A 24,016-nucleotide genomic window follows, 5' to 3' on the forward strand; every position below is an offset into this window, starting at 1 on the left:
GGGAGCCACCACTGAGAAGGCCCTGTCCCTCGTTCCCACCAGCCGCGCTTGTGAGGCAGGCGGGACCGAGAGCAGGGCCCTCACCAGATGACCTTAGGGATCTTCCTGGCTCATAGGAGGAGATACGTTCGGACAAGCAGATTGGGCCAGAACCGTTTAGGGCTTTATAGGTCAAAACAAGAACTTTGAATTGGGCTCGGTAGCATATTGGCAGCCAGTGGAGCTGGCTTAGCGGGGGGGGGGGGGGTGCGCTCCCTGTATGCCGCCCCAGTTATTAATCTGGCTGCTGCCCGTTGTACTAGTTGGAGCTTTCAGGCTGTCTTCAGAAGCAACCCCACATAGAGAGCGTTGCAGTAGTCCAGACAGGATGTAACCAGAGCATGGACCACCATGGCCAAGTCAGACCTCCCAATGAACGGGCGCAGCTGGTGCACAAGTCTGAGTTGTGCAAAGGATCCCCTGGCCACCGCTGAGACCTGGGGCTCCAGGCTCAGCGATGAGTCCAGGAGAACCCCCAGACTGCGAATCTGTGTCTTCAGGGGGAGCGCGACCCCATCCAACACAGGCTGTAACCCTATTCCCTGTTCGGCCCTACGACTGACCAGGAGGACCTCTGTCTTGTCTGGATTCAATTTCAATTTGTTAGCCTTCATCCAGTCCAACACAGCGACCAGACACTGGTTCAGGACCTGAACAGCCTCCTTAGTGACAGGTGGGAAGGAGTGACAGAGCTGGACATCATCTGCGTACACAGCACCCCGAAACTCTGGATGATCTCTCCCAGCGGCTTCATGTATATGTTGAACAATTTATTTGCCAAATGTACTGTATTTACTGCTATGGATTCCTATCCTATCTGAAATGTCGTTGATCCACTCCTTTGGGTTCACAGAAATCTGCCACTTGCTATTTACTATAAATTAACAACAAGAAATAAAAGAGTTATTAACTATTGAAACCTCTCTGTGACTTTGAGCAACCTTCATAAAAAATACTGGTAAGAATAATAATAATAATAATAATAATAATAATAATAATAACAACAACTCTATTTGTAGCCCACCCTATCTCCCTAAGGGGACTTGAGGCAGCTTCCAGCATAATAAATCCAAATATTCAATGCCTATATAAATCAGAAGTTAAAAAAAAAACCAACAACAATAAAATATGCTACACAAGTTAAAATGGGTAATTTAAATAATAACAATTAAATAATCAACATTTAAACTATTAAAAGACAGCTAAGATAGCATATCAAATCATTTTCCTTCCATTTCATGTATCAATTTTGTAAGCTCTATTTTAGAAGTTGGCATACTGCAGCATTTTATACAAAAGTAGTAGGTTTTTAAACATGACTTGCAATATTGACCCCAAACACTTCACCTTTCAATATTTGTTTATCACAGAGATGGCATTATAAAGGAAAAGAAGGATTAGAACACTAATACAGAAAATACAGGCCATTGTTAAAAGGGGGGGAACACCCCAATGCTGTACATGAGAAAGAAGGAATCCCACTGGCATGGATTACTAACCATTCCAAAATTCAAAGTCTAATCTAAAATTTAAAAAATGTGGAGGTTTATGGTAGAGAATAAAAAATATTATCTGCAGACAAAAACCTAAATATTTGTCCTTTGGCATAGTTCAGTGCTATGGGCCAATGTGTTGTCGAAGGCTTTCATGGCTGGAATCAATGGGTTGCTGTGAGTTTTCCAGGCTGTATGGCCATGTTTCAGAAGCATTTTCTCCTGACATTTAGCCCACATCTATGGCAGGCATCCTGAGGTTGTTGAGGTCTGTTGGAAACTAGGCAAGTGAAGTTTATATATCTGCGGAAGGTCCAGGGTAGGAAAAGTAACTCTTGTCTGTTTAATAATATAATATTGATAATAATATCATAATGTAATACAATATAATAACACACTATTATAATTATATATTATTCATTACATGTAATATTACTAATAATATTGCAGTATAGTGGTATAGTACAACATAATAATATATAATGCTTATATTGTGCCATGCTAATAATATAATATATTATATGTACATATAACTTGTAAGCCGCCCAGTCTCCTTTCGGGTGAGAAGGGCGGGATATAAATGTCGCAAATAAATAAATAAATGTATGTTTCAATTAATCACCTTGATTAGCATTGAAAAGCCTTGCAGTTTCAAAGCCTGGCTGATTCCTGTCTGGAGAAATCCTTTGTTGGGAGGTGTTAGCTGGCCTTGATTGTTTCCTGTCTGGAATACCCCAATGTTTGTCTATGGGAAATATAGTTCCACAAGTTCTTTGGCCTTCTCTGTCAAAGTGTGCTGAAACCTCACCAAACTACAAGTCTCTGGATTCCAGAGCATTGTGCCATCCCAGCTGAAGTGGTGCCAGACTGCTTAATTCTACAGTGTGGATGCAGCCTTTGTTCCATTTCTCTTTCGTTTCTATAAGAAAATTATAAGCTCACGGGGGTGAGATCTTTGGTCTTTCTGTATGCTGTAGTGAATTGATAAGGGTTAAGTAAATAATCAGCTTCTGACTTAAGGCTGGAGTGGTGCTTCCCCCTTAAAGGCGAAAGGAGGCAGGGCAGCTCCACCACGTGGCCCCTTTCCAGCCAGCTTCACAGCTCAGTGTTGTGTTTTCATTTTTGCCGGAAGTCCAGACCGGACCTTCTGCATCTCTGTGGTTAAGAGAGAAAGAAGCCGGGCGCGCTGCGGCTGCGTCACATCCGGTAGAGGAGCGCGGGGAGGGCTGTCTCGTCCCGCGTCGCCCGGTGCAACATGCCGAAGTGAGTACAGCGCGGAAGGACCCGGATGGAGGTGGTCAGAGGAGCTGGAGGGATAGGCTCTTGTGGAGTCAAGGTTGGGGGGAAGAAGGAGCGCAAGAAGCAGGCTTCAGCCATTCCCCTGGAGGGGGCTTTGGTTTCTCCACGTTGGATTCTCTTCCCAGAGGGGCTCATGAATGAGATTTCCCCTCTTAATATCGATATACAGTAGGCCATTGTCTGTATCTAATCCGCAGAATGGTTTGCAGTTTGACAACTGCCATGGCTCAGTGCTGGGAGTTGTCATTTGCTGAAGCCTACACACTCTTTGGCAGAGAAGGCTCAAGGCCATGTGAGACTATAACTCCCAGGATTCCGTAACAAAAAGGGAACATCTAGGTGGTGAAGGTAAAGCTTTTCCCCTGACATTAAGTCTAGTCGTATCCGACTCGGGGTTGGTGCTCATCTCCATTTCTAAGCCAAAGAGCCGGTGTTATCCGTAGACACCTCCAAGGGCATGTGGCTGGCATGACTGCATGGAGCGTTGTTACCTTCCCACTGAAGCGGTACCTATTGATCTACTCACATTTGCATGTTTTTAAATGGCCAGGTTGGCAGAAGCTGGAGCTAACAGTGGGAGGTCACCCTGCTCCCTGGATTCGAACTGCTGACCTTTCAGTCTGCAAGTTCAGCAGCTCAGCGGTTTAACCTGCTGCGCCATCGAGGCCCCTAAAGGGAACATCTACACTGTAGAATTAATGCTGTTTGACACCTCTATTAACTGCCATGGCTCAGTGGCATGGAATCATTGGAGCTGTAGTTTGATGAGGAACCAACACTTTTCAGCAATGAGGCTACAGACCATGTAGAACTATAGTTACCATAATTCCATATCATTGAGACATGGCAATTAAACGGGTGTAGAACTACATTAATTTTACAGGGCTTTTTTATTGTGTCAGAAGCGACTTGAGAACATACTGCAAGTTACTTCTGGTGTGAGAGAACTGGTTGTCTACAGAGATCTTGCCCAGGGGATGCCAGGATGTGTTACCATCCTGCTTGGGGGCTTCTCTCATGTCCCCGCAAGCTAGAGTTGACAGACGGGAGCTCACCCTGTCTTGCAGATTTGAACTGGCAACCTTCAGGCCAGCAACCCAAACTTCAGGTCCTCAGTCCAGCTGGCACAAGGGTTTAACTCATTGGCCACCTCGGCTCTATGGTGTAGATCAGGCATGTTACCAGCTGTTAGGAATTGTGGGAGTTGAAGTTCAACACCTGGAGGGCCGAGGTTTGCCCATACCTGGTGTAGATGCACCCCATGATGGCTGATGGAGATTAGTTCCTCCATGGATACCAAAATTCCTGGATGCTCAAATCCAGTTGCATACAGTGGCATACTAAAATGGTGCTCCTTATAGAATAATAGAATTGGAAGACACCCCGGGGGGCCATCTAGTCCAACCCCCTGCGATGCAGGAACGCACAATCAAACCATCCCCGACAGAAGACAATCCAGCCTCTGCTTTAAAAACCCCAGAGAAAGAGAGTCCGCCACATTCCCAAGCAACATATCACACTGCTGAACAGCTCTTATTGTCAAGAAGGTATTTGTAATGTTTAGGTGGAATCTTTCCCCCTGAAGTTTGAATCCATTCCTCTGTGTTATAAAGTGCTAGGCCACTGAACACGGTTAAGATTTTAACTCAGGGCTCATCCAGAAAGGCCCTATATCCCAGGATCCGATCCCAAGTTTTCTGATATAACCTGGATTATATGAGTCCCCACTACCAGTCCCCACTACCAGAAGATCTGGGATCAGATCCTGAGATAAAGGGCCTGTCTGGAAGGCACCTCATATAATCCAATTCAGTTAATTTGCATTCTGAAACTGTATTATATGGCAGTATAGAGCCAACCTAGCTGTGGATATTGGTACACAATATTCTCACACAAAGATAGTTGTATATATATGTATTTGAACCAAATGTTAATGTTTTCACATTCCAAAAGTAGAACTCCACATTATTCTGGGGAAAAAGTTAAAAAGTTTATAAAAAGTTTATTGAGGTAAATGCAATAAATCTAGATTATTAGCTTAATTCAAAGCATGTTATTATATTGTTATGACTCTGATGTTAAGAAACAAGTAGTCACCACTCCTACCTTTAATATATATTTCTCTACCTTTATAGGTTTTATTGTGATTACTGTGATACTTACCTCACCCATGACTCTGTAAGTAGAGAATTTCACAGTCTTATATTTTGAAAGTTACAGTCATTTTTTGCATTTGAAGTGTTGTTCCTGAGTACCAAAGCTAAATTAAATCTAACTTTTGAATTGGTCATTTGATACTTTTCAGAACTTGTCAGTTTAAAAACAGGCTGAAGTGAAAGTAGGTGATGAATTTAGATAATTGAGACCAGCTCTTCTGGATAACTATTTCTATCTAGTCATAACAATTGGGGGAAGGGAAAATGATGGACATTATAATCAGCATATTTAAAGGATTCTGGTTTTGGTGTTCCAAGTTGAAAATACCATATTCTTATTCTTATGCATACATACTTGATGTCATATTAAAGCAACAAGAGAAACAAAAAGTAGCAGTTACATAAACATGTACGAACAAAAAGTCTGAGATATTGGGTAAATAACAAGAGAAAATATCAGCAATACTTCTTGAGATACCTTTGCAAACTTATATTGATATGTTAAATATGTGCTGCACTTGTCTTTGAAGAAACAATTTAAATTATGTGTTGTTCATGATACCTTATTTAAGAACATTATGAGGCCATTTTAGATACAATCTAAGTAAGCAAGCCATTGGGGTTGTTAAGGAGTGTATAGGATTACAACCTTCTGTGTATGTTGCATATATGTTTGGTGTTCAAAGGTATGGTTAGAGCTTGTACAACAGAGTTTTTGTTTTGCAGCCATCTGTAAGAAAAACCCATTGCAGCGGTAGAAAACATAAAGAGAATGTGAAAGATTACTATCAAAAATGGATGGAAGAACAAGCACAGAGCCTGATAGATAAAACAAGTAAGTCATATCAGTACAATGACTGTGAAACTTGATTCTTCTTTGTGTGATGTACACATTTAGTTTGGAAACTAATTCAGCCTATTCAAAACTTCAGTATGCAAATACAACATGTAACAACTAGGTCAGGTAAGCCTTGGGTTACTAGAGAAATATGTTTTTTTCTTCCTAAATTCTTCAAGAGATTTTTTTCCCTATCGCTCACCTTATTTTTATGATTTCTATTTTGATGGCCAATTGTACAGGTCACTACTTTTTAATATTGCTGGGTAGTGATAGTTGTCTAGGCAGTCAAGTCAGCTTTCCCCCTTTCTCTCTGTTCTGTCCTTCATATTCAGTAAGAAATTCTGAAAGTAGCTATTCTACACATTGACTCTTTTAAGTAGGCATACACAGATACAGGATGTTTGGTTGGAGTAGAATCACTTTCTTTTCCTGCTCAAACTTTTACTACATTACTTATTTAGACACACTTATGCAACCCAAACCCAAAAGTATATATTTCCCCATCCCTCTATATCCTTCCTCCCAAAGCAGGTTTTGCTAAAAGCTAGACAGAGGACAAGGGGGCGCATAGAATACTTTGTTAACTGAAGCTATGAAAGTAATACTATTAAAATTATTAAAATTAGTCAGATCTAGTCAGAAGCAGAATGACATAGATTCTGCATGAAACATTTTCCCAGCCAGTATTTGAGGGATCCAAATGTCTGGGCAAAGAGATGCATTTTGAACACCAATAAAAATACCGATTCACCTCCAACATGGAGCTCTGTAATACAGGCCACAATGGAAAAGGTCCTGATCTGTATCACTGCTCCATAATAGATTCAGATGCTGGTCTCATACATACTGAGAAAATGCTTCATGGAGCAGTGGGACACCAAATGTGTTGAGGGTTGCAGACTTTCCTGGAAGTCACTCCCATTGGACTAATGAGGTTTAGTTATAAGTAAATTACAGTGAAAATGTAGCAGAATTCCTTCAATCTTATTTATTTATCCTATTTATACCTCGCTTTTCTCTATCCCAAAGGGGACTCAAGGTGGCTTACATAGGGCAATTATTCAGTGCCTTAAAACACATACAAAACATTAAGCTTAAAAAGAAATTAAATTAAAATTAATACATGTTAAACATTTAAACCATTACATTCAATATTCAAATCTGTTATTGCACTGCGCTATTCTCCGAAAGCCTGATCCCAGAGCCAGGTTTTTACTTTCCTTTTGAAGGCTAGAAAGGAGGGGGCTGATCTAATGTCGCTAGGGAGGGACAGCTGAGGGGCCACCAGTAAGAAGACCCTCTCTTGTCCCCGCCAGTCGCGCTTGTGAAGTAAGCGGGACTGAGAGCAAGGCCTCCCCAGATGAGCTTAATCTCCAAGGTGATTCATAGGGGAAAATACGTTTGGACAGGTAAGCTGGGCCGGAACCAGCTTTTGACAGATAGGTACATATTCTATCTATTTATGCTGTTTTCTCATTTTTCGAAAAGTGAAAGTACAGGATGTTAAAATTGCTGCTGCTGGCAGTTGTGCATTTGAACAGACTGTATGCATAGCAACCTTTGGACAATTGCTGTTAGCATTTACTTGGTTGCATGTAGAAAAACAAATGTCAAGGAATCTTGAAGCGTACTTCTTAACCTCCTCCTCCTTTATCCCCATCAATGTAGCTGCTGCATTTCAACAAGGAAAAATCCCACCCACTCCATTCTCTGCTCCACCTCCAGGAGGTGCTATGATACCACCGCCACCTAATATCCGTAAGTACTGATCCCTGACTAGAATGGGAAGGTGAAATATATCTTCTAGGAACAATGTGTTTATGTGGTATTTGAAGAAGGGGTGCTACAATTTGTAGGAACGATTTATTAATTAGAAAGATCACTGCACTTCTTTCGGTTAACAGCTTCAGTGATGGATAACATACAACAGATGAGCTGGCTAAATCTGCAAACAGCCCTTTTGGGCTTAGATGCTAGTAAAATCTCTTAATTTTACAACTTTACATTCTTGATTACAAAGAATTATGGTTGGTAATTTTTTACAAAATCAAAACAGTTTCTGTTTCACTACTAGATGTTTGGTTGAGGAGCAAACTTTATTGACATGTTTGGCTATTCTTGTTATGCATTAGCTGGTCCTCCACGGCCTGGTATGATGCCAGCACCCCATATGGGTGGACCTCCAATGATGCCAATGATGGGCCCACCTCCACCAGGAATGATGCCCGTTGGACCTGGTAAGTTTTTACTCACATAAGTGCTTCTCCTAATACTTCATAATTAAGACATACATGTATCCTTGCACACAGCTTGAGTTTCATATGGGTATTACCTACTTCAGGATTAAAGAAAATGTACCCTTCCAGTATTGTTGGACTGCAGTTCTCATAATCCCTGGTTGACAAAGGTGATTATGGATGATGGGGGTTACAGTCAACAGCTTTCAGAGGCTCAACACATTCCCCACCCTGACGTCGTCTAAGTAGGTTATAATGGTATGCAGAGAAGGTCAGGCATGCCCCCAGTATCTCAGTTAATTCAGATTTCTCTCAAAAAACACACACACTGGTGATTGGGAATAGGTGTGTTTGTTTACATGTCTGTGGAGTTCATCTTTTGCAGTTATTTATTTTCACTTACTTGCTAGATTCAGCCCAAAGCTTTTTTAAGAATTCACTTCTACTGTTCAAGTATCTTGTGTTCCCACAGTTGTTAGCATTGCCTTTTCTAATTTAAGCTGCCTAATTCCTCTCCATTGTAGCCATATTCTGGAGATGTGGCTAGACCAAGATTTGCACTTGAATATTAGCAAGGGAAGATCCTGGGAATTCATAGTGCACGAAGCTAACAGGGCAAATTCCCTAAAAAAGGCATGGGGTATACCAGCACTGGCTTTAAAATAAAAACTTAGAAAGTTTAGACGCAGAAGAAAGAACTAGAGGGAAATCTCAGTTCTTCAGAATAATTAAATTGCAAGCAACTTTACCTATAACATGGGACCCTAGCTCCTCCAAATTACCATGTTGGAGTATAACTGCTATGTGTATTAAAGAAGGGAACAAGTTTAGACTAAAAGCTACAGTGGATCATGTCCATAAACGTCTCCAAAAGCCCTTAATATTTTTACTCTTGTTCTGATGTATTGTGTGTCATGGAAGATCATGAGTAGAACTAGTCAACTGAGGTTGGTGTATGGCTGGGTCTTCTTGGGGTTCTTTACACTTAGGTGGCTGAGAATTACACTAGTGTTTCTACCTTTTCTGATATTGCAAAAGAAGGAATGTAGTGCTTCATGCTGCAACAGTTTTATTTGGTAGCACAATGGCTTCTGGACAGCAACTTAAGTTAGTTCCCTGATCCAAGTGGTCACAGATTTGTTATGGCAGTATACCAGAAATGCTACCCTACATCTCTGCTAGATTAATTAACTTCATCTTCCCTAGTACATGGACATTTATATAACTAATAGGACAGCATTTTATGTTTTACACGCAGGATCTCGGGCATACTTTTTTAAAAAAAGAGGCTTTATTCTTTTAACTTGTTTTTACGCGCACTTAATTCCAGGAATGGGGAGACGTTTTTGGCCCCGAATTCTAATTTGGGAATGTTCTTGGGGAGTAGCATTCCACCAGTAGCAAAGTAGATTCCAAAGTCAGTTGTATCAGTTTGCCCAATCACAACAGCTTTCAGGCATGCACACTATCATTGTGCACTTCCATAACCTTATCAGCCTTTGAAAGACATCTAATCTAGAAAATACTGTCATAGCTTGATATATAGGTGGAACAATGGGTTGAATCCCAGTACATATCCACAAAACAATTGTATCGTATTTATGGAACTTTGCTTCCTCCTTTCTTTCTTGTCTATGAAACATCCTGTGCACCTTGAAAGCTATTCCTGAGGTGTAGAGGCTGCTTGGGAATGTATATAAAAGATATACAGAGATATAAAAGAGATGTAGATATATAAAGAATTCTCTAAAATCAGCACCTTTCAACTTGAAGAAGTGAAAGTGTTTTGATTCTGCAGTGAAATTTTTTTAAATGCTTTCTCAAACCACATACCACAGCTAGTGCTTCCCTAGAAATTTAATTATTGTCTAGCAAGTTTCACTTGTTAAAACTTTCTCTGAGATACAGAGGTGTTCTTCTTCAGACAGATTTTTATACAAATTGTCCTCAGTGGCTATAAAGGAGTCAGTGCCTAACTTAAGATTTAAATTTGCTCTGTTTACTATAGCACCAGGAATGAGACCACCCATGGGAGGACATATGCCAATGATGCCAGGACCCCCAATGATGAGGCCTCCTGCCAGACCCATGATGGTGCCAACCAGACCAGGAATGGCTCGTCCAGACAGATAAAGTAGAAGTTGATTTTATCTATGCCTTTCTCTGACAGACAGCCATGGGAATTACATTGGTAAAAACATGTCACAAACTTAAATTAGGGGGGTGGGGAAAAGTGGCATATTGGGCTAATGCTTTATAGGATTTCTCAATTACATTTTTTGTGTTTTGTTAAAATAAAATACTGTCCTTGTTAGGTATGCTCTCAGTGTCTTGTTCATTCCATGAGCAAAGTATTTAAAAAGTAAGGATTTCATACCATATTTCTCCTGACTTATAGCCAGAGTTTACATTTCATCTTTCTGAAACAATTCACCACCTCCACTGTGTTACTGATAGTAATGGTTTTTATTCCCTCATCATGAGCTGCATACTGTTTTTCTTCTTCCTGCCTCCCCTAAGATTCCTGAGCCCATTATTTATAGCGATGGGCTGCCTTGGAAACCCTCTTCCTTCAAGCAGTGTTCCCACCTCCATTTCTTGTTATAATACCCATTCTCTTCTATGGATTGTGTCAATATTATTTCTCCACTTGTAGAATGGACACCACTGGTAGAACAGGTTTCCTCTTCCCACTACAACCTCCTTCCATGAAGATCCCAGATCTCCTCTGAGATGTTGGGAACCCTCTAGGGCTGACATGGGAGATCTGGCACATGGGAAGATGAGACGAAGAAGTGCAGTAGAAGTCCATGATTTGTGATGATTTAGATTGAATATCTAAAGCTGATATTTGATTTTATCCCCCCAAATGTCCTTGCCTTATTTTAAAATAATAGATAAATCAACGTAATCACTAACACGTTACCTAATATTCTATTTTAACAGTATCATAAAATGAATCCACAGCCCTATCATTAAACACATGTAATTACTGACAGTTACATCACAGACTGAGGAAGAAATAGCAAGAGAGATTTTGAACTGCTGGGAGCAGGGGGAAGCATTTTGTAAGGGCAAGTGTGTGTTTGATATATTTGGATATCATCATCATCATCATCATCATCTTACCTTTCCCTCCAGTTTGTCAGCTGGAATAGTATATGTAAACCCATTCAGTACACTATAAATCCACCTGACTAACAACATTAATTTAATAACAAATACAATTATTTATCATACCTTTCCGTTTAAAGCCCTCAGATGTAATCAGAACAAATAATATAGTTAAAACAGGGTTTTTTTTGTTTTTTTTAAAACTTTTTAATCGGCTTGTACAACAGCAGAAAAAAACATTAAGCAAGATGTTGCCATTAGCAATGTGTTTCTTTAAGCTAAGTAAATATATTGCTTCTTGCAGACTGGTTGGAACCCTGATACTGGAAAAGTGGAAAACTACTACAGTGGGTACAGAAATAGTGTAGCTTTTCAGATATCCTTGGGCACTAATTCACAGCATTCCTCACTATTCACTATATTGACTAGAGTAGTGGTTCTTAATCTGTGGGTCCCCAGATGTTTTGGCCTACAACTCCCATAAATCCCAGCCAGTTTACCAGCTGTTAGGATTTCTGGGAGTTGAAGGCCAAAACATCTGGGGACTCACAGGTTGATAACCACTGGACTAATAATAATAATACTTTATTTTTATACCCCACCTCCATCTCCCCGAAGGAACTCAGGGCAGCTTACATGGGGCAAGCCCGGATAAAACAGCAAACCAAAATAAAATAACATCAGACAATACAGACACAGAAATTAAATTAATATTCTAAACATAGTAAAAATATAAAATGATAATCATAATAAAAACATGGATTTGGCACCCAAGTAAAGAGGATAAAACGAACTGGGTAAAGTGCAACGAGTGGATATTGCATATAAGATAGTTAAATAAATACTATAGTCAATAGGAGAGCAACTTGGAGTGAGACGGACCCTGTGACTATAATAAACTGATGGGGCAAGATAAAATGCAACAGATGCGGAAATGGTCGTAGATACAAAATCTATCATGGGGATGGGGACTTACTCTCCAAATGCCTGTTGGAAGAGCTAAGTTTTTAGGCTCTTCCTAAATACTGCCAGGGTGAGGCTTGCCTAATCTCCCTGTGGAGTGAGTTTCAGAGCCGGGGAGCAACCATAGAGAAGGCCCTCTCCCTCGTCCCTACCAACCATGCATGTGAGCGAGAGGAGGGCTCCCCCGACGAATGAAGAGAACATGCAGGTTCATAGGAGGAAATGCGGTCACAAAGGTAGGCGGGTCCCAAACCGTTCAGGACTTTATAAGTGATCACATGAACCTTGAATTGGACCCGGACAATGAACAGTAGCCAATGGAGCTCCTTAAATGGGGGTTGACCGCTCCCTGTAAGTAGAGGTACAACAGTATCTGAAAGGCCACACTAATTGCATCCCTTCACTCCATTCTGAATTCGGATTGTGGCATGTAAATGACCATATGAACAGCTTCTAATTGTGCAAGAGACTAGGTGCAGCACTCATGCTTCTATCTGGACAGACATAATCACTAAATCTAGTGGGCCAGCAATTTCATACAAAACTGAAATTCTTTGATCTGAGGTATGCATGATTACTTGTCCTTAGTGTGGAATTTTTGTCATAAACGATTGGTGTCCGTTGCCTTTCTCAAAGCAGCATTTGGTTTGTATTTGAAATGAGTCACATTTGCTTCCTTTAAACACTAAAAATGTTTGGTCAAAAATGCAAGCTTCATTTCCTTAAGAATTCCTGCCATACTTGCCTAATCTGAAATGCAGATAACGATTACTTGTGCATGAAAGTGCTTTGACAATAGAACTGTGTGTATGGCCTGATGTGGTAGTATTTTATTGGCAAGTTAAGGATACGTTTGTTTAGGTCTATATTTGTTGCTCAAGGTACAGTTCCACTTGCTTCATCCATCAAATATGCAAGTAAGTGATGACTTTCCTCTTACACCCATCAAGAAGCAAGAATATTTTGAAGTCTCAGAATCTGTATCTGTAGTACACATGACTGCAAAGAAATGTGAAATTCCTTTTAACTCAGACAATTTATTATTTCCGTTATCCTCCCCACTGTGGCAGTGTGTTTGCATATGCATGTATGTGTATGTGCCTTTAAATTGCCTTTCGACTTGTGAATTTTCATAGGGTTTTTTAAAACCAGGATACTTGGAACTGGTTTTGCCACTCCCTTCTGTATTAAGATGGGATGCATGCTCTCCTCATCACACCTGATTCCTAGGATTTGAAAATACTGCGTTTTGACTCATCACACCACAGAAGGCTGGCTCCCCCCAATCCATTCAAAACACCCCCTACATACCTTTTAAAAAGTATCTTTGCTGATGGGATGCATACAGATTTTCCTATCACAAACAGTGCTTCAGCAATGGAAGAATCCATAGAATTTCAAAAAACAAGATTAGAATTCTGTCTACAAACTTCTGCGATGCTTTGTAGATGGAATACTGATGGGATGGAGCAAGCGTCATGTGATGGGACTCTCAGAAATTTAGTATTTCCTAATGTGATAAGGTTATAGAAATTGCCAAATAAATGGGTCCATGAACATGAGCTGAACTCTCCCTAAAAGTCAAAATGACCAATTGATCCTATGTGTAATTTTGGGCATATCATGAGATGACATCACTAATTGGAAAATGTTGTTTATTCGTTCAGTTGCTCCCGAATCTTCGTGACCTCATGGACCAGCCCACGCCAGAGCTCCCTGTCCGCCATCGCCACCCCCAGCTCCTTCATGGTCAAACCAGTCTCTTCAAGGATACCATTCATCTATCTTGCCCTTGGTTGGTCCCTCTTCCTTTTTCCTTCCTTTTCCCCCAGCATCATTCTCTTCTCCAAGCTTTCCTGTCTTTTTATTTTGTGGCCACAGTACTTCATCTTTGCCTCTAATATCCTTCCCCCCAGTGAGCAGTTGGGCATTATTTCCTGGAGGATGGACTGGTTTGATCTTCTTGTGGTCCAAGGCACTCTCAGAATTTTCCTTCAACACCACAGTTCAAAAGCGTCTTATTTTCCTTCGCTCAGCCTTCCTTATGGTCCAGCTCTCGCATCCACAAGTTACTATGAGGAATACCATTGCTTTAACTATGCAGAACTTTGTTGCCAGTGTGATATGTCTACTCTTCACTATTTTATCAAGATTGGTCATTGTTCTCCTCCCAAGAAGTAAACATCTTCTGATTTCCTGGCTGTAGTCTGCGTCTGCAGTAATTTGTGCGCCTAGAAATACAAAGTCTGTCACTGCCTCCACGTTTTCTCCCTCTATTTGCCAGTTACCAATCAGTCTGGTTGCCATCATCTTGGTTTTTTTCATGTTTAACTGCAACTCAGCTTTTGCACTTCCTTATTTCACTTGGTTAGTAAGCTCCTCGGCTCCTCCTCGCTTTCAGCCATCAAAGTGGTATCATCTGCGTATCTAAAGTTGTTAATGTTTCTTCCAGCAATTTTAACTTCAGCCTTGGTTTCATCAAGCCCTGCATGTCGCATGATGGTTTCTGCATACAAGTTGAATAGGTAGGGTGAGAGTATACAGCCCTGTCGTACTCCATTCCCAATCTTGAACCAGTCTGTTGATCCGTGGTCTGTTCTGACTTGTTGATTCTTGGTCGTTATACAAATTCTTCAGGAAACAGACAAGGTGACTTGGTATCCCCATACCACCAAGAACAACATGGGGCATCTACATTCTAGAGCAGGATTGGGCAAACTTCGACCCTCCAGGTGTTTTGGACTTCAACTCTCACAATTCATAACAGCCTACCGGCTGTTAGGAATTGTGGGAGTTAAAGTCCAAAACACCTGGAGGGCCGAAGTTTGCCAAATCTTGTTCTACAGTGTAGAATTATTGCAGTTTGATACCACTTCATGGGTGGATGCTATGAGATCCTGGGGATTGTAGTTTGACAAGATTTTTAGCTTTCTCTGCCAAAGAATGCAAAAAGTATTGCCAAACTGCAACTCCCAGGATCCCACAGCATTGACCCAAGTGCAGTTAAAGTCATTCTAGAAAGGGCTTCCCATACTTTGGTCTTCCAGGTGTTTGTGGACTTCGGCTCCCAGAATCCCTGCTCATTGGCCAAGGCAGCTGAGGTGCCTGGGAGTTGAAGTCCAAAAGCCTGAATGAAGGACGCTCGATGGGGGAGCCACTTGTAACCGGCCGCTTCTGTGGCAACCAAAGCACAGTGAGCCAACAGAGGGCGCTGTTACACCGCCGCCGCTTTGGCCCCGCCCCTGACGTCGCCGTCCTCGTCGTGGTGAGGCGCGGAGGCCGGCGTTGGGCCGGAGTGCTGTAAGGCAAGCGCCGGCGATGGCGGGAGGCGCCCGGCGGAGCGTGGTCGGGGGCAGGCGGGCGAGGGAGGCGGCGACGGGGCCGAGAGGGCGCTAGAGTGCCCTCGCCCCGTCTCCCGGCCCGGCATGGCCGGCCTCATCAAGAAGCAGATCCTGAAGCACCTGTCCAGGTGAGCGGCGCCTGGGAGGTGGGTGGGCAGGAAGGAGATCTCGCCTCCTCTGACAGGAAAAGCCCCGAAAGCAGAGGTGCAAATGAGCCTATATGCGCCACCCACAGTTGCCGTCTCCCTCCTTTCCCCTGTTTGCCTGTGGTTCCCCTCCTTCGGCACGTCAGGTATTCGGGACTTCAACGCCCAGAAGCCCTTGCCAGCTTGGCCTATGCTCAGGAATTCTGGGAGATGAAGTCCAATAGACCCTGATGGCTAGGGAGCCCTGGGTGGTTTGTTGGTTTGCACTCTGTCAGATAAGGTTTAGACCCCAGGCATAGGCAAACTTCGACCCTTCCAGGTGTTTTGGACTTCAACTCCCACAATTCCTACCTGTTAGAAATTATGGGAATTTCAGTCCAAAACACCTGGAGGGCCGAAGTTTTCCCATGCCTGGTTTAGACCTTGTGAAACTACAGCTCTCATGATGCCATCACATCGGGCCATCACTGCTAAAGTGCGGTCAGATGCATCAATTCTACACTATAGAGCAGGCATGGGCAAACTTCCAGCCCTCCAGGTGTTTTGGACTGCAACTCCCACAATTCCCAACAGCCTCCTGTTAGGAATTGTGGAAGTTGTAGTCCAAAACACCTGGAGGGCCGGAAGTTTGCCTGTGTGGTTAAACTCTAGATCTTGTTTTCATCTCACTTGTCAAAGGTTTCACCTCTCTTTTCTGCCCTTTCCCTCATTTGGCACCTCCTTTTGCCATTCAATACTCCATTCTGATGCTTTCTTGTTTTATTATCTTTTGTATTTTTGTTTCTGCCTTCCCTCAATTGGCATCATCGTGTTGCCTTTAATCCTAATCCAGCCACAGGGAGAAATGGGTAATACATTATTATTATTATTATTATTATTATTATTATTATTGCTCTAACTTATTTTTATTGTTTCCTTTGAATACGTTATTTTGTCCTTCACTTTCCTTCACTACTCCATGTTGCCATTTAACTTTTTAGCCCTGACCTGTTTCTTATTCTTTTTGTTACTTTGTGTATAAATAGTACAAGCCGGTAATGGAAATGAAATCCTTTTTTCCCAATATTGTAGCTCTTTTTAGGAGCCTATGGTGGTGCAGCAGGTTAAACTGCTGAGCTGCTGAACTTTCTGACAGAAAGGTTGGCGTTTGGAATCCGGGGAGTGGGGTGAGCCCCTGCTGTTAGCCCCAGCTTCCTCCAACCTAGCAGTTCGAAAACATGCCAATGTGAGTAGATCAATAGGTACTGCTCTGGCCTCTGGCAGGAAGGTAACAGTGCTCCCTGCAGTCATGCCGGCCACATGACCTTGGAAGTGTCTACGGACAACGCCAGGTCTTCAGTTTAGAAATGGAGATGAGCATCAACTCCCAGAGTTGGACATAACTAGACTTAATGTCAAGAGAAAACCTTTACTTTTACATTTAGTTCTTTTTAATGTAGTTTTTTGATGCTAAATTCTAAATACACAACACGGTGTGCCACACACCCCATTTTTTTCATAAATGTCATTGCCAATTTGAGTATTAGTTTTATTTTATAGAAGCTTCAAAACAAATTATGAAAAGAACTGTATGGTGGAGCAATTTTTTAAAAATTAAGAACACCAATTTCCTGTTGTTGTTTTATTCATCTATATGCCGCCTTCCTTTCAAGTTACAAACAGTACAAAAATCAGAATAAAAATATAAATATAAGATTAAAAACAGTAAATTAAAAGACTAAACTTTAAACATATTAAAATGCATTAAAGCCAGCATAAAATTGCTGCCATGGGGTTTTACTTCTGCTTCAAAATAGGCTAATGTTTGCACAGATGAAACAGAGGTTGGTAATCTTTCTTTGTTCAATAAGGATCTTAAGATACTTCACACAATTTGTTCTGAAGCTTTATCTCTTCTCAGGTTTGTTTTACCCATGGTTAAGGTACTGTAGGATTTTTTTTTGCGGATACTAGATTTTGGTAACATGACGTAATTGCTTTTTAAAAAACCTAGTTACTAATTTAGAGTATAGAGGGAGCAAGGTCACAGGCAGTTAGCTGTATGGAAAAAGCCAAGTGTTTGATTCTATCTTGCAAGGATCTTGAAGAAATTATATGCTTGGATGAATAGCCAATGAATTATACATTTATGCAGGAAAGAACAATAGCAGATTACCACTAAAAACCTGAGCTAAAGCCCTGCAATTTAAAATTCACCATCTCTGTTGCTGGTGTGCAGTATTCCACATACTGGTTGTTACTCCTTGCTAGAAAGTTGCTTGTGTTTCTAACACATAATTTCCCATATTATAAAAAATCGGTGAATGGCTCAGGTACAAAGGATGGTGTAATAATTTATTTGAGAATCGTAAGATTCCTCAAATGAGTAAAAAGAAACCTTTTGCTCTTGACAGTGGTTGAAAAACCAAGACATAGGGAAGTGAAAGAGCATTCAAGAAGCCATTGGCTAAGGCTTTTCCATTTCATCTGTTAACATGTGCCCTAGTCACGTTATTTCCCTTTATGTTCCCTCATAGTATGACATTTAGTCCACACATCATGGGAAATGTATAGTGCTAAATGAAAAGGAACAGCCATTATCCTGCTCTTCCTTTCCCTCTTTGTTTTTAAAGCTATTTTGCTGTGTATTCTGGCACAAGAGAAAGAATGCACCATTGTTGGCAGAAATAGAGGAGGCAGGTTCGGCCATGCCCCTTTGCATAAGAAAACTGACTGATGAGGCAGCTTATTGCTGAGACCACCCCATGGGCACCCCCTCCAATATTTTCCTTTTATTTACTTATCACATGTATGCCCTAATTTTCCAGGGTATTTATGACCTCATCGTATATGGCTTTCTCTCCTTACAATTGTTCCCAGCAATGCTATGAGTTAAATTAGGAGAGGCAAGGGCTGGCTTGGTAATTTCATTACTACATAGACATCTTGTTTACAGTGTATTTTTGGAAGAAAAAACTCATCCTGGCACTATGAAATAGGAAATATATGGTCCTCCAGATGTTGTTAAATTACCACACCCATAAATTCTAACCCATTTTAGCCATTTTCAGGGTTGATGGGAGTTATAGTGCAGCAGCATCTGGAGGATGGCTCATTCCCATCCCTGTTTAAATGTGTCAGCACTCGTATTCAGCAAAGAAGTAAACATGAAAATCTACAGAGTAGCATAGGTATATGTGTTTGCAAATACAATAATATTAGCTGTGTTATGTACACCAATATAATAAAACTAATTGTCACTGATGGCCAGTGCAGGTGTATATTTATTTCTAATATGTCTGTTTTCTTTACGTCCTCAAAAATGATTTTTTTTAAATAAAAAGTACCAACAGCAGAAGAAAAAAAATGAGCAAGTTACAGAAGGGCATTGATTTATTTTTATGACCTATTATTTATTTATAGTCATAGTATGAAAAGTAACATTCCAATAACATGTACATTCATCACTCAGACCATATAACTACGTATGTTATCTCCACAATTTCATGGAAGTATTATTAAGACATGTCTGTTATATGAAAAGAACAGTAGTGGGGGGGGGGGGGAATCTTGGCAAAGCTCAGAGTAAAATTTGAATCATATGTTCACAGTTTGGTTCACTTCTGGTAAATTAGATTTTTTCAAGCATTTCATATTATTGGGCTGAAGGTAATAAGACTTTGGCATTTTGTAAAATAACACACATATATATTAATGAAAGTGCCTTTTCTGCACCATGTCAATGAATGTATTATGTGATTCACCATTTGCTCATATTTCTGCTTAGAAAATGTACAAACATCAAAGTACAATTATGGTAATGTAAGTGTTTTTGATTCGCCATCTGTTCTTTATTTTAGTGGAGAACAGAGGAACGAATTAGGATTGTCAAAACATATTAAAATAGTGATGATTGCAAAGCATATGAAGATTTCAAGAATAATTATGTTTCCTGCTATAAGGCAAACTTTATATATTTACTATTTTTGTGACTGCACTATATCAATTAATCAGCTGATGTCTTTGGTTTGGAACCTAATTAAAGAGCAAAGGCAAAGAGGAGGAAGGTGCTGGTAGAGGAGGAACATTGATTTATTTATTTTTTTTCGTGTCAGGAGCAACCGGAGTTGCTTCTGGAGTGAGAGAATTGGCCGTCTGCAAGGACGTTGCACAGGGGACGCCCAGATGTTTTGATGTTTTACCATCCTTGTGGGAGGCTTCTCTCATGTCCCCGCATGGAGCTGGAGTTGATAGAGGGAGCTCATCCGCACTCTCCCCGGGTGGGATTCGAATCTGGCAGCCTTCAGGTCAGCAACCCAACCTTCAAGTCACAAGGCTTTCCCCTAGGCCATTGGAGGCTCCGGAACATTGATGATGGCTAAGAGATTACATGGTTGTAAGGAATTGTTCTATATATAGTGATCAAATTCATATGCTACCCAGTAACAGCACATTTTACTATGCCAAATAAAATATTTAACATTAGTAAACAGCATAGAACAGGTAGATTTAGGATAATGCAGTAAAGGCTTTACAGAAGAAAGTATAGTGGGCCCTTGGTATCAATTGGGATTTGGTTCATGGACTTCAATGGATACCAAAATCAGTGGATGCTCCAATTATTATTTCCATCATTTCTATCCCGCCCTTCTCACCCAAAGAGACTCAGGGCGGCAGTGGTGTAAAATGGTGTTCCTTATATACAATGGCAAAATCAAGATTTGCCTTTTGTAATATCATGTAATTTTATTTTTTTAATATTTTCAAGATGTAGATGGTTGAATCTGTAGATAGGAAGGGATGGCTGCATAGATGAGTGATAAAAATTGCTCTAATTTATTAACTGCTAAATCTTCCCCTTTGAAGGCCAGTGCTTTCCACCTTACCAGGGCCTTTAGTCAAGTAACAAACAACAACCCTTCCTGGTTGAATCTTCCAAAGTTAAGAAATCAGACTGAAGTTGCCAAGTGTGTACTAAAGTTGAAAATAGACCTCTTCCAAATCTGTTTTTTTTATGACAGAATGTAGTCAGACCTTAATGAATGGTATATAGTTTGGCTCAGAGCTCACTGGCAGAGCAGAAATAGGAGCTGATAATGACTCTTCATGGTGAGTGGAGATAGGGAAGAGAGCCAAAAGGTTGGTGATCCCAGAAGAGTAACTATTTCTGGCTTTTAAATGAGAAGATGTGAATAGAAGACAGTCCACATTCACTTTTTAGGACTGTCTCAGCTGGTGATAAAAAATTTCCTATTAAACTGATGGAGGACCACTTCATTTGTTTGTACAGTAGAGTCTCACTTATCCAACACTCGCTTATCCAACGTTCTGGATTATCCAACGCATTTTTGTAGTCAATCTTTTCAAAACATAGTGATATTTTGGTGCTAAATTTGTAAATACAGTAATTACTACATAGCATTACTGCGTATTGAACTACTTTTTCTGTCAAATTTGTTGTATAACATGATGTTTTGGTGCTTAATTTGTAAAATCATAACCTAATTTGATGTTTAATAGGCTTTTCCTTAATGCCTCCTTATTATCCAACATATTCGCTTATCCAACATTCTGCCAGTCCGTTTATGTTGGATAAGTGAGACTCTACTGTACTTTCACAAACAGGAGGAATCTTTCCTTTCATGGGTAATGCAACTCACTTTATTTTTCAGGGAACCATTGGGAAAAAACATTGATAATAATGCTTATCAACAAAACAATAAAGATAGATTGACAGAAATGAGAGAAAGATGGTTCTAGATGTTAAGGATTGGTTCTGCTGTCTCCTGTGCTTATTCAGATCCAAGTACAAAATGATATTTTTCCAATATTGACAAGGAAAAAGCAAATCTAGCTAAACAGGATACATAAGCTGCAGATATTTATTCTTCAAATGATTAATATAGTGTAGTCAGACTTCAGTTAGAAATGTGAACTATAGATGGCTTTAAGCAATTCCTAAATGGAGCATTTCCATAAGTAGGTGTCTTTAATAAGATTTGAATTATGGCTCGTAATCCTTGATCATTGGGCATGTTGTATGAGAAGATAGAGATTGCAATCCAACACATGTGGGTGCAGGAGGACTGCCTTTGTGTATTCTGAGCATGTTTATTCCATTGAGGGTTTACAAAAATATTGGCATATTGTTTAACATAGTAAGCAATTTGTATTATATTAAATAGCTATATATGTAATTCCTGGTGTAAAGCTCAGTATAAGTGGAAATAAGAATGTAAATATTTCAGTGCTAGTTCAGAACAAAGTCTATCTCAGTTAGTTCGCCCCCCCCCCCCCCCCCCCCCAATCACCAGTGTTAGAGCGGTCTCCTTTTCTTCTCTCCAGCATCTGATATGTAAAGGATAAACTGCTTATGAATATGGAGATTTTTAGCTGTCTAGTTGTAGTCTATTTGATTACTACTGGAAGCCTCTGTGACTTCCTCTAGTCTTTTTAAAAAATCAGCTGCAGTACTGTGTATGCTTATATGAAAACATCCTATTAACAAAGCAGGACTGCCTTCTGAGTAAACATGCACAGGATCTATCTATCAATGTCCTTTTTGTGTATGTTTGAAATAAGATAAAAGTGACTGCCTTGTTAGTTACATGATAGTATTTATCCTCCATGGGAAGGCAAAAAATAAAAATACAGAAAATGAGTGAAATTGCGTTTACGGTACTGTTCCATTATCTGGATGGAGGCCACAAGGGGGCGTTAGATAGAGAAGGTTAGTCTATTTGAGGGGTTGAATGAGTGAAACCATTTCCCCCTTGTTTTCCTGTTATTCCCCCCACCCATGTCGCCATTGTTTTGTTTATGATATGGGAAGGGGGGGGGGGAAATAACCAGCGAAAATGGGCAAAATAGTTCAACCTTCAACTCCCCTCACCCAATAAAATGGACTATCCTTCTCTGTCTAGGCCTCTTTTTGGAATCCGTCCAGATAATGGAAGAGTACCATTCTCTGTTATCCCATCTGCCTAAAGATTTTTTGGGGATTGTCAAATTACCAGAATTCTGAATAATTTTAAATTAATGCATAGAAAAGTGTGTGTCTAAAAAACAGAAACAATTCTCCAGTTAGTTATCCATATTATATTCATTTTTATAGGACTAAATGCTGGTAGAATAGCTATTTAAAACTTTCTGATTATCATGTATTTTGATATTTTTCAAAACTAGTTTACAGTTGCTTTTTAAACTATTTTTTCAAGTTAGCTTCTGAACTAGAACCAAATTAGCTTCAAACAATAATTTACCTGAACTGGAATAGAAGCTAAATGTTCAGTTTTTTTTATCAGCAGCAAGCACCCTCCCTTCCTTCTTTTTGGTTTAATGTTTGCACCCAAGAAAATATTTTGTGAAACTTGAAAGCTATCTTGCTTCATTAAGATATTCATTTGATTTTGATAAAGGGTTTATGATGCAGGTTTATTTGGATACTTGTCATTGATGGAAACACTGCATTTAATCTTTTTTAAAAAATCTGTAACCAAGTATATAAATATCCTCAGTATGAGATCTCGTGGTGTTTTGAAATTTGCAATCTTTTTTTCTCTCTTGACTTTTTTGAAGCCCAGAAATGTTAGTGTAAGGGTGAATCTGCGTTGTAGAATGAATGCTGTGTGGCACCACTTGAATTGCTGTGGTTCAGTTCTATGGAATCATGGGAATAGTTGTTTGATGAGGTTGGCAGAAAAGGCTATAAAGGCATTCTAAAAGTAAAACCCCATGATTCCATAGCATTGAGTCATAACAGTTAAAGTGGTGTCAAACTGCATTAATTCTGCAGTGTAGATGTACCCCAAGAGAAAAAGGAAGTGGTCGAGCAAAAAGAGCTTCATAATGAAGTGGGAAGGGAAAGCACACGTGCAGTCCATATTTCAGTTGCAAAAGAGAAAACAAAATTTTTGGTCTTTTTCTGAGCTGGGACCAGAAGCACTGCTGGCTTTCACAGGAAATCCATGGGTTATTAGGTTGATTAATGGATACAACCAGAGATGAACAACTCACAAGCTGAAATCATTTCATGGTTAGTGGAATGCTGGCCACAAACCAATGACTTAAGTCATAGGTCCCCAAACTAAGGCCCGTGGGTCGGTTGAGGCCCTCCAAGGTCATTTATCTGGCCCAGCCCTCAGTTTTAGACTTAGGCTTTTCCAAAGTCTGAAATGACTTGAAGGCACACAACAACAACAATCCTAATTAACTTGCCTATCTCACTGGCCAGAAGCAGACCCACACTTCCCACTGAAATCTTGATAGGTTTATGTTGGTTAAAATGGTTTTTATTTTTAAATATTGTATTGTTCTTTCATTGTTGTTGTTGGGTTTGGTTTTTTTTTGCACTACAAATAATACATGTGCAGTGTGCATAGAAATTGGTTCGTTCTTTTTTTCAAATG

The 24,016-nt window shown here is 40.3% G+C and overlaps 2 protein-coding genes across 2 annotated transcripts in view; both read left to right on the forward strand.

Annotated features, from left to right (window-relative positions):
- Window positions 1–2,664: 2,664 nt before the first annotated feature.
- On the forward strand, window positions 2,665–10,379 carry snrpc (small nuclear ribonucleoprotein polypeptide C). Its single transcript, XM_003220340.4, has 6 exons — window positions 2,665–2,795; window positions 4,967–5,009; window positions 5,714–5,822; window positions 7,497–7,586; window positions 7,961–8,065; window positions 10,074–10,379. The coding sequence occupies exons 1-6, from the start codon at window positions 2,788–2,790 to the stop codon at window positions 10,196–10,198; spliced, it is 480 nt and encodes a 159-aa protein (XP_003220388.1). The 5' UTR covers window positions 2,665–2,787; the 3' UTR covers window positions 10,199–10,379.
- Window positions 10,380–15,392: 5,013 nt separating this feature from the next.
- The window catches only part of bltp3a (bridge-like lipid transfer protein family member 3A), an 88,156-nt gene continuing 79,532 nt past the window's right edge, over window positions 15,393–24,016 (forward strand). Inside the window, exon 1 of the mRNA XM_062979679.1 lies at window positions 15,393–15,611. Coding sequence (XP_062835749.1) covers window positions 15,568–15,611 — 44 coding nt within the window. The 5' untranslated portion in view covers window positions 15,393–15,567. The remainder of the gene's footprint in view (window positions 15,612–24,016) is intronic.

This window comes from Anolis carolinensis, chromosome 4 (genome assembly GCF_035594765.1).
Source record: "Anolis carolinensis isolate JA03-04 chromosome 4, rAnoCar3.1.pri, whole genome shotgun sequence".
Taxonomy (NCBI): domain Eukaryota; kingdom Metazoa; phylum Chordata; class Lepidosauria; order Squamata; family Dactyloidae; genus Anolis; species Anolis carolinensis.